Source organism: Lepidothrix coronata, unplaced genomic scaffold, assembly GCF_001604755.1.
Source record: "Lepidothrix coronata isolate B3197 unplaced genomic scaffold, Lepidothrix_coronata-1.0 Scaffold15, whole genome shotgun sequence".
NCBI classification, from domain to species: domain Eukaryota; kingdom Metazoa; phylum Chordata; class Aves; order Passeriformes; family Pipridae; genus Lepidothrix; species Lepidothrix coronata.
The window spans coordinates 1,885,077-1,900,040 of NW_016690195.1; the positions used below are offsets into that span (position 1 = coordinate 1,885,077).

The following is a 14,964-nucleotide window of genomic DNA, read 5'->3' on the forward strand; positions in this document are numbered from 1 at the left end:
ACACTTTTGACTATGAAACTTTAAAGATGAATTAGAGAGGTGCTGTTCTGGGGGTCAATAGGACACAGAAGAACAATGGTGCCTTTCTTTTATGAAGAGTAGAATGCCAGCTTTAACCTAGTGACGTGGTGGATATATGCTGCTCATGAAGATTCAGGTTATCTATATGACCACATCAAAATGATTTCTTGCCATTTTCTTTGTGAAGGTGACTGGACACGATGAACAGGAAGAGAGACAGTTTGCTACATCAGATGAGGTTGTGACTGATCACGTTACTTCCAAAGAAGCAGTTCAAAAGAATGTGCCACTGAAGTCCTCTGAGAAACTGCGAGTTTGTGAACCATCTAATGCCTATGACTTTGGTCAGATTATAAATGCAGTGAATGCCAATAAGGATAAAGCTGCTTGTGCAGATCTTTTAACAATTACTGATCCGAAAAAATTGCCAGTGCTGTTGAGTAACAAACTTGAAGGAGAAATCCTTCTGATATTTATCCAGTCATTGGAACGTTATGTAGCTGGAAAAGATCCTGGCCTTGTATATCAGCACCTTTTCTACTTGAGCAAAGCAGAAAGATTTAAGGTGAGAACCTAGATTGAATGTGTACTTAAATTGCACAGAAACTTAAAGGAAATTTTCAGAGCTTAAAAGGAAATCATACACTGGTTTTGTATCTCTGTCAGATACTATGATTTTCAGTCATCCTCTGCTATTTATAATTACAAAATATATAAAACAATTATAAAATAATTGTTGTGGGTTTTTTTTTCTTCAGGTGGTGTTGGCCCTTCTTAGCAAAAATGAAAAAGAAGAAGTGCAGCAACTGTTTGACTTACTTTCAGAAAACCAGAGTGATCAGTACTCATTGGAAGATCTTGAGAGCCTTAAAAAGGTTTATGAACTTTAAGAAGTTAAAGTTTATTGTCTGCATGTGGTTAGTTCATGTGTAAAAGATGGATCTATGATCTGCAGACTTGAATGAGTTCAAGTGGGTCTTTACCTGGAGTGCTGAAATTTTATTTTGTTTTGACAGCGTATGCACATTTAAAACTTGCTGCTCTTTTTTTCTTGTAGTTGTATACATCTCTAGAACTTAATGCATGCCTGTGTTCAGTAACAGAGTTCATTTTATTTGGCATACTGATTTTATTTAGACTGTATTAATTATATATGGAAAAATATGTTTTACATTATATATATATAATGTGGAATATCTTGATGGTGCAACAGATACATATACTTTTAGTCATCACTTGTTATATCATTTGGTGAGTTCTAAGTTCTTGAGATAAAGAAGTGAGATAAATGGGTCAGTTAGCAGTAGTTTTGCTAAAATAAGTTTACAAAAAGTATTAACACTTTTCAGATAAACTACTACAGGCCACCTGTTTCTTCAGTATCCCTGGTCTATACAAAACAGATTTAAATATTTTGGCACAATACAACTTAGTAGCAAAGGTGAATAAATAATATATTAGCTTGTCATGGAACTCTTTGAAACAAAATTGTTAAACATTGGGCATGTTTTCACAAATGAATAATTTTTAGTGCACAGAGAATTACTTTTTTTTCTGTGTGTGCTGAAGGACTGCTGGTTTGCCTGGCTTTTTTTTTTTTTGCAGTGACAGTGGTAAACAGAAGAAAACGTGGCTGCACTTCACAATAGAAATATTTATCTCTGAGTTTTGTAATTGGATTATTTAAAACATCAGCTGTTTCTGTTTACAGGCATATTTATAAAACTAAAAGTAAAATAATTTTGTGGATCAGTATGATTTTTTTTTATTTCAGGCAGTACTTATGTTTTATATTTGATTCTGACAATGCTTCAAAGATGAAGCTTTTAAATTTTTCAAATACCTGATGCCTTCTTTGTGTTATAAATAACGTGTGTTACAAATGTATATCAGACTCACAAGCACCACAGAAATATCATTAAGAATGTTGTTCTAATGAAATTTTTTCTCAGGTGTATATTGATAAAGTTCTTTTCTTGAAAAGGACAATTATCGATTCTCTTTTCTGGTTCAATACTCTTTAGGCTTACAGTTTTGAAGTGGATTATGAGTTTTGTCTTGGAGTGCGAAGAACAAAGCTTTTAGTTTCTGAAGCACCATCAGAACAACCAATGGTTTTTGGTTTTAAATGTCCTCTTTTTATGAGATTCTTGTAGTCAAGACAAATCTGTTGCTCATCTTATCTAGTTAAGCAACAACGTGCCAGTTTCATTCTTCAGTCCTGGTGTCAAACTGTTCACATTCACGCAGTTCAGTGTTACTGATTTCAGTCTTTCAGTTTTGTTCCACTATAGTTTAGTATGTTCAGAGAAGATTCATTGTATGTGTCCAACTGTAGTTCAGAAAAGAGAGCATAAAAATTAGGTGCGTAGTTTTAAAATAGTCTTAATTGCTTGGTAACTGTAGCTGAGTAAGAGCCCAGTGTCCAAAGCTCTTGATGAAGTCAAGTCTTTCTCTGTGCCACTCAACCCCCCCAAGTACTAAATGCTCCTTAGAGACAAACTTCAGCAGTCACAGCTGTTTCTTAGAAGGTATCTCATTTGTAAAGGGTTTTTTGACACTGAGGACAAAAATAAAAATGTCTGCAGCAGAAAATCATAATATAATTTAGTAAATTTAGCAGACAGCCTGACATTATTTAAGAGATAATGGCTTAAAAAAAGATTTTGAAATGGAAGGTTCTTGACAAATCATTTGTCCATGAAGAAAGAGACAAATAGGTGCTCACAGACAGACATACAGGATCACAGTTAATTTTAGGACAGTTTTAGTCAATCCCTAGTGATTAAACTAGAAACCTAAAAGTTGTCCACAGAAAAGCAGTCCAGTAGTCCAGAAAGATACCTTTTCTTTTAATACCTTTCACCTTCAGTGTCAGCTGAAACAGAGTGAATTCAGTTTGAGGTAAAAATGACTGAGATCGCAGATCAGGAACCTCAAGAAGTTCTAAACTGAGAGCTGCAGCAATGATTGCAAGTGAACTCATTACCCAGCTGGTGGCAGGGAGCTGTCACCAGCTGCAGGCAGAGCTCTACCCTCCCGTGTCAGGTGCAGGCAGCACCAGATTAAATAACAAACACCCCCTGATTTGACAAATCAGGGCTTGGCTGTGCAGTCACCCATCTTCTGAAGCAAAGAGCTGATCTTGAGGATGTCTCAACAGAGACTGTCTTCAGCAGACTCATAGGAGGGCAGGATTTGCTGGAAAGTTTATACTGAGCCCTGAGGAAATACCCAGCAATAAACAGGTTTCCCCTTTCTGTGTGTCTGATCTTGTCAGGTTAAGGCAGACCAGAAGGTTTGGCTCATTGAGTATATAGACAACCCCCCAAACTACCCCAAATGCTGTTCAGTAGGTAGCCCCTCTAGTCTGGCTTGACACTGGTCTCAGTATTTTCAGTATGTTCCCAGCCCTGGTCCCATACCAGGAGCTGCTTTTTAAAGTTTATTTAACTCATTCCAGTCTCTGATCCCAAAAGGGGAAGACACTTCCTTGATGACTTGCATTCCTGAAACTGCTGCCAGGCTGGGCTTGCGATCTCAGCAGATCCTTGGCATCAGCCCCACTCTGGGAGGTTTCCCAGTGTCCTCCAGCACCTTGTTGGGTGCCTCACTCCCCACTGAATTGCTGAGGCAGAAGCCATTGGGCACTAATTGATGCAGGAATTGTGAACACCCTGCTCTATGGATAGCAGACCCCTGGAGTTTTGGGCACTAATCCTTTACTACATCTCTTCTTTAAACATCAGGTCAAGCTGCATTATCTGCTAGTCTTTTCTGTCTGATGTTCTCTCATACCTGTCTCAACTAGGAACTTTTGGCCTCAGCTTCCTAAGTTAAAGAATTATATGTTGAAGTACAAGGGAACAAAGAAAAAACTGAACCATTGAATGTTGTAATGGCTGAAAAATGAAGTCGAATAGTCAGATATATATTTCTTAAAAAAAAAAAAAAAGGCAACTCTCAAAGGTAAGAAAAATAGTCCATGAAACTGAACAATAAAAATGAAAGAAGTTTGACATGAGATGTTCATCTGTAAGGCCAGCAGTGGATTTGCAGTGCCTACAGTCATTTTGGTGATGGTCCTCATTCAGATTTCATTGAGATTGACTGCATTTTCAGACAGCATTTAGGAGGGCCTGAGGGACAGGCAGAACAACTTTTAAAAACACAGAACTTAGACAAAAATAGAATAAAACATGTTAGGGACTGTACTGCTGATTTGACCTGAACACCTCAAGCCAAGGCCTCCAGGCTTCAAAACCTGCCCTTTCTGTGGGGCAGCATTAGATTACTGAAAGTAATTTTGTGGGCATGGGGCGCAAAAGGGAATATCTTTAGGTGTGGATTTCCTAAAACCACTTGTTTGGCAGGTAAGGGCTGCCTTAATATGTCCCTCTTGCCTTAGTCTGGGGAACAGCCTCAGAGCCAGAGGGAGAAATCTCTGCGGCCCTAAGTAGTTGCAGCTGAACAGCAGATGCAGAGTCACCTGTCAAAGACAATGTCCTTGGCCAGGTGACACGGAGTGGCCTCTGCACAGAGGTGGCAGCAGCACCCCTGGTGTGGAATTGGGGATGAGCAGCTGCTGACCAAAAGAGTTCCCTGCTCACCATGGCACTGAGTGGGACATTGGAGTGAACACAGGACTCAGAAACAATAGAGTGGAAAAGAGGGGAAAAAAACCCCACCCTGTTTTACTGGTATTGGTTTTTTACATTCTTTAAAGATTAAAGCCTTTTTGTCTTTAGAAGAGAGCAAGAGAACATCAAATAGTTGACCTGGCTTTGTGGCAGAGAGACCCAAATTGTAGCACAGTCTTACGTTCTCAAGCTTGTCACTTACCCCATCAGCATTAACATCCACCTTTGTGAAAACAAACAACAAACCAACCAAACCCAACAGCCATACAAAACCAGGAGGAGACCACTGGTGATGCAGGTGACAGGGACAGGCAAGTGAAGTGTGGTCCCCAGCGTGGCCACACACACAGAGCACATGGCCTGTACAGCTGAGCTAACTGGTGACCCACCTGCCCATGGATAGCTATCCCTGCCTGGGACCTCCCCACTGGAATGTAACACGTCAGTGGAGATGCAGCCTCCAGCTGTGGCAGTGCAGGGCACTGGTGTCAGTGCCACTTCCTTGCAGCCCCGTGCCATTTCTCAGTTAGTGCTTGCTAAATGCCACCCTTGTAAATAAATTCAGCAACATGAGAGTGGATTTTCTTGTAAGCGAGAGGGATTATAAAGGGATAAAGTGCCCATCGCACAGAAAGGTGTGCTCAGAAATGTCTTGAGCAGGCAGCCAGCGAGGAAAGGGCAGCTCGAGCACCCTAAATGCCATCAGCACTGGTCTGGTGGCTAAACATAACAGCTCAAATTTAGGCCATTTGGAATTTTAATGTCCTTACTGTGGAGATGGTAAGTAAGTCCTTTTGTCAAAGCTGGCTCACCAGGACCTTGTGCAAGGAGAGATGTGTTGTGTCAGCTTTGCCCACCAAAACGCTTCCTTCTGGTACCTGATGTGCAGGCAGGTGCCAAGGTTGTCACATGCCAATGCTACTCAGTTACCTGGCCTGGCACATGAACGAGGTGCAACAGCAGGCTCATGTTTGTTGTTGAGCTTCCACCTGTCGCGAGGAGCCTGGATTTTCTGCCAGATGGATACCTGTTCCCTCTGCTGCCTGATCCAAGGCCAAAACATTTCAAGGGAATGATAAGCAGTTTGATCACATTTTAGGCATCATCCCAGAGGCCGGCAAGGGGATGCTCTTACCCAGCTGTGGTTGCAGGCACTTCACCTCCTTCACCTGCCCCACAGAGCACATGTTAAATGAACAGCCTGGAGCTGGAGACAGGGCCAGGAATGATATGGCAGGAGCTTTGCACACAGGTCTGTTTGCAGGTGTCACTTGGTCCACTCACTCTTGCACACTTCACTGTGCAGGACACAGCTAAGGAGCAGCAGGACAGATTTGCTCAGTGGTACAGTCCCACTCCCTTTGGGCTTCCCATGTGCTGCTGCAGTGCCAGCCCTGTGCTTGTCCCCATACCGACGCAGTGCCCAGCCCTGCCCAGTGCCCTGCTCCATGAGAGCTGGGGGGAACCTCAGGTTCTTTCTGCAGAAATGAAGCTGAACAAAGTCACGTGGCAACCCCAGCGCAGAGCCTTTGCTTGCCTTGAACACTGCATTTCCCTGCTCCAGGTGGGGATTGCCATGATGAGGGACAGTGCAGAGTTGAGATCCACACCACATCCCTGTCCACAGCGACCTTCAGCAGCGGCAGGGCCTCTGTCACCCAGGAGGACAAGAAACCAAACTTCAGGATTAGAAAGTGACATGAAGGGAATAAACAAGCCAGATTTAGCATAGAGGGGCCCACAGCAGGCAAGGCCTGCAGCCCTGGAGACAGAGGGTAGGGAGCAGCACAGACATCCGAGGAGGGAGCACAGCTGGGCACGGTCACCAACAAGCATCTGTCCCTGTGCTTGTGGCTGCACTCCAAGGCCTCTGGGCAGCAGCCTCCCACCAAGGCCAGAGAAGCTACCACAAAATCCTAAACTCCATCTGAAAAGCTGTTGCAATCCTTTTACAAAGAAACAAATAATAATAACAATAAATAATAATATAAACATAAAATCTGTCTCCTCAGAAAAAAACACAACTTTTCTTTTTTTTGCATGGTGAGTTCCCTGACAGCTGAGTCTTGACTCTTAAGATTTTGAACAACCTCAGAGACAACTCTTGCTGCCCCTAGTTCTCAGTAACACTTTAAAATATCTCTGGTTCAACCTAATTAAGTATAAGAGAAAGAATGCTATGCTATTCTGTTTTTGCAATAACTTTGAATTTGTCTGACAGTGACAAGGAGGAGATCTAGAGGCAGCTACTCCAAGCAGCTCTTTCAGCACAGCCCAAGGTGTTCCTTCACAGCAACAGAATGCACCACACAATCCAGTTCCTCTACCAAAAAACCCTTTATAAAAAGCAGCACAACCCAAGGAAATGCTGCTGTGCACTGAATTCCAGCTCAAGTGAAAAAGGAACCTGTGTCTGGCCAGGACTTGTCACAGCACCTTTTCCAATTACATCTTCACAAGATGGTTTCATGCCCTCACAGATGCTATTCCACCTTCTCAAGTTTCTTTCAGCAGCATTCAAAACCTACATGAAAACTTTATATCTCCTTATAAAGATATTGCAAAGCCTTATGCATGACCTGGTAGATACTTGCCAAAATCTCCTCTTTGGAGGCCAAGAGACTGCCCACAAGTTACACTACACTGTGTCTATAATGCTGGCAATAAACTAGACCTACAAGAATGGCCTCTTCTCCTCCTCTCTAGGGAAAGTATTGCACAGCCACTGCTTTGCAGAAGTTAAGAAGGAAGATGGCAACCCATCGCGGAGCTGAGGAAGCCAAACAATTTTGCACTGTTCTGCAGAACTAAAGAAGGCGAGATGGCAACTCATAGTGGCAATTTTGGTAGCACAGGCAGCCTTCACACAGGCAAGCAGGACCATACAAGACTGCCCCTTCCTGGGGAAAATCTGGGAGCTCTTCATGTTACATCACGTTCACCTGTCCACAGTCTGTACCCTCAGTTTGTGTCTTATATCCTTAATATATAATCATGTGAACAGCAACAAACCATAAATCGAGACTAAAGGATTACAATCTTCAGAGCCATCTTCCAAGACCTGGGGTCCTGTTGGGCACAGAAGTTCAGTGGTTTGTGTATCAAACTCCCCCTGTGCCTCCCAGACAAGCTTCTTGGTTACCAGGTACCCCATGGCCACTTTTCTCTGTTTCTCCTACCCTGTGAGACTGAGGGTAACAAAGGTAACAAAGACATCGTCACCACTCTGGGATTGTGTTTCTCACCAAGATCTGACCTGGGGTTCTTTGCCACTCACGGGGAGAATGTTTTGCTCCCACAGCACCACCATACTATTAAATCTGAGAAGACCAGGTGGCTGTCACCTTTGAGGCTGGCAGGAGCAGCAGTCAAGGCGGTAACAGTGCTCTTCACACCTTTGTAATTTCATAAAGGCATTCCAAATAAATCTCAGTATTATTTCCAAAGTTTCTGCTCAAGATGGCCTCAATTTCACCTGAATTAGATGGAATATTAATGTTTTTTAAGTTCACTAACTCTAGTATTTTTCAACCTTCTACTTGATTATCCTTATTAAGCATTATTACCCCTGAGAGTGGTGGTGTTATTAAGTAGGCAACTATTTAAAAATCAATTTGAATGACTTGAAGAGACGTAAGTCAGTCAAAAATGTTTACATATCAGTAAAAATTAATCAGCTCCTACATTCAAGTTTGTGAAATTGATTCAATGAAAGGAAGAATAAACAAGTCCAGATGCTTTACTACAAAAAAAGCATATGCAAACATCATGAGGAAAGCTTTTATGATGGCTTTATCTAAAATTGTAACTATCTCAAATATTCTCAGATATAGCAGACATTAAAATAAATTTCCTCAAGATCCACAATCTGACATGAATTAGTCAAACTGGCCAGGGAATCATGAAAAAAAATTCTGAAAAAGAACCCCTGTGTTGGGAAATCAGATGTAAACTTGATCTTTCCTGTGGTTTATTTCAATGAAAGAAAAAGGTTCCTTTTTAATTCTTACACTGGTAGCTCTATAAATAAGAGAAGCATCTCCTGCATTAGTGTATTAAGACAGAAGTCTTTTACTTTTTTATAGACTTAAGATAAAATTCAGTGCATTAAATTTATTGGTGCTTTATTTATTGCTGTTTAGACTGCCTTACACATGAAATATTACCTCTGAATAAAAAAAGTCACAAAATGAATCAGCGAAACAGCTTTCTGCTAAAAACTTATCCAAAAGTGAACTTACATGTTACCTCTTAATGTGGAATATAAAACTGTCAGATTATTTCAGTGACAAATCACACATTTTCAAAGCCTGAGACATCAGCAATAACTTTATTGCTGCTGCACAAGACATCAGACTCAAAACTGAACTGAAAGTAAAAACCAGAGGGGAGGTTCACCCTCTGCCCTATTGCACAGAGCAAATAACATCTGGCTTCAGAAAACTAATGGAAGTGCCTTATGAGATTGCACAAAACTTCACTTCCTCAGAGGTTAAAAACTGGAGGTCTTGAAGGACATTCACCTCCAAGGTGAAAGTCTGCACATGCAGTGACAGAAGCATGACTGGCTCACTGAGTCACTGCTGTTCCACTCTCCAGACTCTGCATAAAGAACCAATTAATGCCTCAGTTCATGACTTTAAAAGAGAAATTTCTATATAGGCCTGAAAAATTACATCAGAATTCACCAACTGGCATCAGATGATCAACAGCAAGTACTTTGTTCAGTTAATGCTGATCTTAATTCAATACATCTACTTCTCATTAATTGTATTTCTTAAATGTTCGTACTGGGGGAAAAAATATCAACCAGGGAGAAAGGACAAAAAAGAACTGCTAACACCAATCCCCTACAAAATACAAGATTTGTGTTTACTTCCAGTTCAGAGTGCCTGACAACAGGGCAAAAATTGCCTGAATGCCCTGCTACACTTTCTAGAGTATGTGGCTTCACTTACCCTATTTCTTATTCTCTCTTTGAGCAGCTGTCACTGGAAATGGTATAAATAATGCTCTAATTGTAGTTTTAGAGTTGACCCAGCATAAGAGTTACTCTCTTGTTATTCACTCTGATGGAAGTACACCTTACATATGGGTTTGAGATGAGGCAGATCCAGCTCTGTAATGCAACCCCATTAGTTTTACTTTCTTACTTCCCAAGTAAGTGCAGGTGAGAAAATGAACGCAATGAACAGGCGGTTCAGCCAAGCAAAACCCACCAGCTGCTACCCAGAAACTCTGGCCAATCTGTGGTGTTTCAGAATGAACTCTGTGCAGGTCATGTGAACTGAAAGAGCGTCACTTCAGACAGAGAAGGAGTTTGAGTTTAGCTCAGCAATCTGATCTGACTTGTGCCAAGATGATGCAGTTTTGTGTGAAGAGCAATATGCTCATGCCAGAGCCGCATCCCTCTCAGAAAACCATTTACTGTCCTGCCTGCCAGAGAAGCAGATCAGATTTCTTTTCATCTTAGAGAAGAGCAATGAGGTTGAAGTCTTGTACAAAATGCAACTGACTTTAGATCTTACATTTCCAAGTATCAGAGCACTCAACTTTCAAAGAACACCTAATAAAATAAAAATGTTTAAAGGCAACAAGAGAGGAGAGCAGTCAGCAACTTGCAGGAAGAAAAGCTCCTGCTGGGAACATTTTCATAAGGCTGATCAGCACACTAAATGACAGACCACTAGAAGTCAGTATTTAGACATTTATTTCAGATATGCAGTTTACACGCATATTATTGAGCAAAACTGAATTGCAAATATACAAATACCGTAACAAGCATTACCAAATAACATAACTGGCACTAGTGTTATAAGCCTATTACTGAAACTGGTGAGGATAAGTCATGGAAGAGGACTGCAGCTCATGGCATTTTCTTTTTTATCCAACCAAACTTCCAGTAGCACCATAATGGCAATACATGAAACACAAGACAGAACATTGTTAACCGTTTATGAGATTCACAATCGTTTTTTCCATTTTAGTGAATTACTTAGCAAAAAAATGTTAACAGTACAGGCGCTTTGGCCAACTTCAGCTTGTGTTCAGCTGTGTATCTTTCATGTGCGAAAGAAAAAAAAAAAGCCAGCATATTTGGAACCCATCTCTGCACTTGGGCAGTCATTGCACTGCACTTAGATTCTGGGACTGAAGACAGGCATGTCTTGCAAAGAGATGTCAAGTCCACTAAAGCCTGAGTGAGTCTTTGGTAGGCCAATAACTCTATTATATCTACCACAGTCATTTTATTCACTAGAATTTTCTTTTGTGATCCAAGGTGGCCAAAGAGGACATTCTGGAAAACATTACAGTAAAATCCTCAAACGACCAGGCACTTCAAACCCAGTCTTTTCCAAAGGCACCAAGAATTGATGGGGCACCGATTTTCCCCCTAATGAAAGGTGACTGCATCTGCTTTTCTACAGTGTTTATAAATCACTCGATTGTTATTTTACAGTTTTTATACACTATATAGTAGCCTTACCTGCCGCATGATTGGTCGCATGAATGAATAGGTAACCCCACTGATCTTCCCAGGTAACGTCTCCACCATACATGAAGTACCAAATTCTTTTGTTTTGAAATTATGTAAAATGCCAAAACCCTGCTCAAAGTGTACACACATACAAACACTTCTGACACAGGCTACATCCATCTGTAGATATGCAGTTCATTCTACATGCACTCTAAATATGGTGTGTCCAGTTATGAAACGAAATTATCATTCCGAATATTCACTGTTGAAGTATGTTTGTAGAGGTCTTTGCAGGTCTTCTACTTCCCTTAAATTTAAGAGTTCACACAAGAGTGGTTTTAAGTCACAAATGCTCAGCTAATACCATTTTATCCCAAACCCCATATTTTCCAAGTGAACAGTGCAGGACATATTATTCATTTCAGCATTTAACATATTAAGAATTTACCATTTTTTCTCTAAATACACCAAGTATATGCTTTCAAGCAAAGTTGTGGCAAAAATACAAAACATGGACGTATTTGTACTGCTGTAATGCACTTGGTTAAAGCCTGCACGCCTCTTCACACAGGTTGAAGATCCATATGAAGTATTTTGCCTTATCAGACAAGTATATAGAAAATGCAGCTGTATTAAAACCTTGCTTCTGCTGGTCACCTGAAACTTACGGAAGCCACTTGTAATTCAATCAGCTTTCAGACAGGGTTCTTTAGTGGCAAAGATTTTTGCACCACTTACAGACTTAAATTTCAGTCTGAATAGCAGTGCTTAATTCCACAGCATGTTGTGAATGATTGTTGTTTGTTTCTTTCAGTGCTTCACCAACACCTAAATCTACATCTGTTGAAGATCCATTATTAATGCTTTCCTCAGCAATGTAACTCAGCTGTGGAACATCAGTGCTTGGGGCTGTTGGAACAGGCACAGGGATTCCACTTGGCTGTGGAGAGTTTTCCAAGCGATCGTTTTCCACCTCAGGGAGAACACTGACTGTAGTAAAGCGAGTGTGATAGTCGCTGGAACCATGGCTACAGGAAGTTTTCATACTTTCCATATCTGAGCAACTAAACTCAGAGAAATGACTGGAGTGCGAATCTGCTACAGATGGAATACTATCGCTGAGAGAGGGAGAGTCAAATTCACTGGAGTTTGTGCTTTGCTGTTCCAACAGCTGAGCATCCATGTCCTCTCTTGTCTCATTAATCTTCATGCTGCTCTTCTTTCTCAGTTTACCTTTGCACTTTTTCCCCGCCGTGTTGTCCTTAGACCACTTGGCGGCGCCGGACTTGCCCTCCTGCGGGCCGGCGGAGGAGCAGCCGGCGGTGCCGCGCCCGGCAGCGCTCCCGTCCTCCACGCTGCTGCTCCCGCTGTGGTGTCGGAACTTGGCTGGCTTGGACTCGATATCCACCTGCACTTCCAGGCTGTTGCCCTCCCTAGAACAAGAAAGAATCCACGAGTGTAAGTGGTCATCTAAGCCAGCTAACATGGCAAAACAAACTCTCAAAGCTTTTCAACATACACAGCAAAAGTGAGAGAGATGTATCTTGTTTTAGAGAAATGTTTAACCAAATGGTAGTTTGGGCTAGGCCTTCCTTGGTGACCAGTTTGTAACCAAGGAAGGGTCCAGATTTACCCAGTATTCCCTACGATTTTTACGTAAGCCAGATTATAAGAAGAGAGGAGGAGAGGCCTTCACTCTCTCTTTCCTTCTGGCGGGTTGGAGGTGCAGGTTCCCTGCTGTTGAGTCTGCCGTGCTGGGGAGCGAGGCCTGGTTGGGCCTTGTCGACCTTGGGAGACTGAGGTTGCCGGCGATCATTCCAGAGCGACTCTCAGTTGTCTCAAGAAGAGTAGTGAGATATTTCCTTGCTAACTCTTTTAGTTGTTAGATAGTGGGCTACTAATTTGGATATATATATATATATATATATTTTATTTTGGTTTTGTTCCTTTTCCCTTCCCCCTTCCCTTTCCCTTGTGAAATTGTATATATTTCAATTGTATATAACTGTAACATAAGTGTAAATATATTGATATATATTTATATATATCACTTTAGCTGTCTCTCTCTCGTTTCGGGTTTTCTTAGTTGTTTTTCTCCCTCTTCTCCCTGAGGTTTGGGGGGGAGGGGACTTCTTGTGGTAAGGTTTGGAGACTCGGCAGGGAGCCAGCTTCAAACCATATCACCAAATAAACAGCCCAAAGGAAAATACGAAGTCTGAAAGACCAAACACTTACTAGAGCTACAGTGATGGTGCTCCTCATTGGAAATAACCTTGGCAAAATGTAAGCACTCATAAATTCCATTTGTAACAAAATTTACAGTTTCAAAGTATAATCACTAAAGTAGAACAGCTGAGGCATGCTTAGAATATCCTTTAATAAGCAAGGCTTATTAATATTCTGTTTTCACCACGTTTCTCTTACCTGTCCAAAGGGATGTAGGAGTTCAGAATGGATCCTGCCATTGCTTTGGTACTGGCATTGTCACTAACTGTTCCCAAGCTAACTGTGCCAGATTCTCCACTCAAACTGTATCGTTCTTTCTGCACATCTGCTTGTACTTCCAGTCTTTGAGAGAAAGAGAGAGAGTTGCATATACTGCCACAACAGTTAAAGCACAGTAGCTGAAAACTAGTGTCATCTTGCAGACTGAAATAAGTAAATAATAAGTCAGTAATAAGTAAAGTTCATGAGTTACACCAATACAGATGTACATATCAACACTATGAAACAGGTTCTCTCTTCCCACTGTCAAAAATTACTATTTTTTTGATTGAAAACAAACAAACAAAATCAGATTTATTTCCCAACAAAGCAAAATGTTATATTTTAATCAAAGGTTCTGGATTCTTTCCCTCCTGAGATTTACATGGACAACTTCCAGGTTTAGCTACATTTCTTTTGCAGATAGTGCACTATACTTCAAAAATGGAAAAACCAATCATAAGGGTACATAAGTTCATGACATGATAGTTCCCATGTTTCCCCTGCTGCAAAATTATTACTAATCAAATAACATGCAGGGAACTGTGTTCTGTACTCTGCTTTTCTTGTATTGTTATCAACTGCAACAGGAATAATAGAAACCTCAGCAATCTTAAATTGGGCTGAGCAGATTAGCCAGAAAGCAGATTACAAGCTTTTTTCCACATGTCTTGTTTATCTTTGTTCTAACAGTGAAACAGAAGTGGGTTTTTTTGTTTTGTTTTCCACTCCATCTCTTTAAAGAGGAGAGTATGTATACCTCACTCAGCAGTCACAGCTTGAAACATGTGCTCCAGCATAGGGGAACTCTTGATACTATCCTTCACTCTTTATTCTATATAGACTGGACTGCCAAATTACTCAAAATGAGCAGTGTTGGCACCTGATTTAAGGAGCAAATTCCACCCTGAACCCTAAACATTAATAATCCTTTCTAGACACTCCCTTTCTCTTCAGGGTGCAGAAGAGCCAACAAACCGAAACGTCCAAATTCACAGGAGGCATTGAGCACTAAGTGACAAGAAGCTGCCACCTGGGCAAGGCCACGTACTCAGCTGCTTCCCTTCCTGCCTGAAGTCCATTTGGAATCCACACTCCATCCAGGTGTTCTGAAGGCAACAGAACAGGGCTTGGTACTTGTAGACTACTGAACAAGTCAATAGTTCTGACTTTGGGGTGAGATGCACCAGAGAACACAACTGCATAAGACATGAGGTGCCTCCCTCTGGCTCCTGGGTAGAGGTAGCTCTCCTGGGAAGCAGGAAACAAGATCTCAGGCCTCACTCACCCTGAACAAAATTCAAGCCTTTCTTGGAGGATTGTGGTCAGGCAGGATCTCTT

The 14,964-nt window shown here is 41.4% G+C and overlaps 2 protein-coding genes across 8 annotated transcripts in view; one reads left to right on the top strand and one right to left on the bottom strand.

Annotated features, from left to right (window-relative positions):
* Nucleotides 1-6,900, top strand: part of SPAG1 (sperm associated antigen 1) — a 41,458-nt gene extending 34,558 nt beyond the window's left edge. For 2 of the 3 annotated variants that reach the window (XM_017806349.1, XM_017806350.1), the window contains exons 18-19: nt 209-586; nt 780-2,004. In XM_017806349.1, coding sequence (XP_017661838.1) covers nt 209-586; nt 780-911 — 510 coding nt within the window. In that variant the 3' untranslated portion in view covers nt 912-2,004. Of the gene's footprint in view, nt 1-208; nt 587-779; nt 2,005-6,882 lie in introns of those variants that run through there. The other variant, XM_017806351.1, reaches the window with a different exon arrangement.
* Nucleotides 6,901-10,354: 3,454 nt separating this feature from the next.
* RNF19A (ring finger protein 19A, RBR E3 ubiquitin protein ligase) overlaps nt 10,355-14,964 on the bottom strand; it is a 54,222-nt gene continuing 49,612 nt past the window's right edge. For 4 of the 5 annotated variants that reach the window (XM_017806353.1, XM_017806354.1, XM_017806355.1 and 1 more), the window contains exons 9-10: nt 13,564-13,788; nt 10,355-12,572 (exon numbers count right to left, since the gene is read on the bottom strand). In XM_017806353.1, coding sequence (XP_017661842.1) covers nt 11,882-12,572; nt 13,564-13,788 — 916 coding nt within the window. In that variant the 3' untranslated portion in view covers nt 10,355-11,881. The remainder of the gene's footprint in view (nt 12,573-13,563; nt 13,789-14,964) is intronic. The other variant, XM_017806357.1, reaches the window with a different exon arrangement.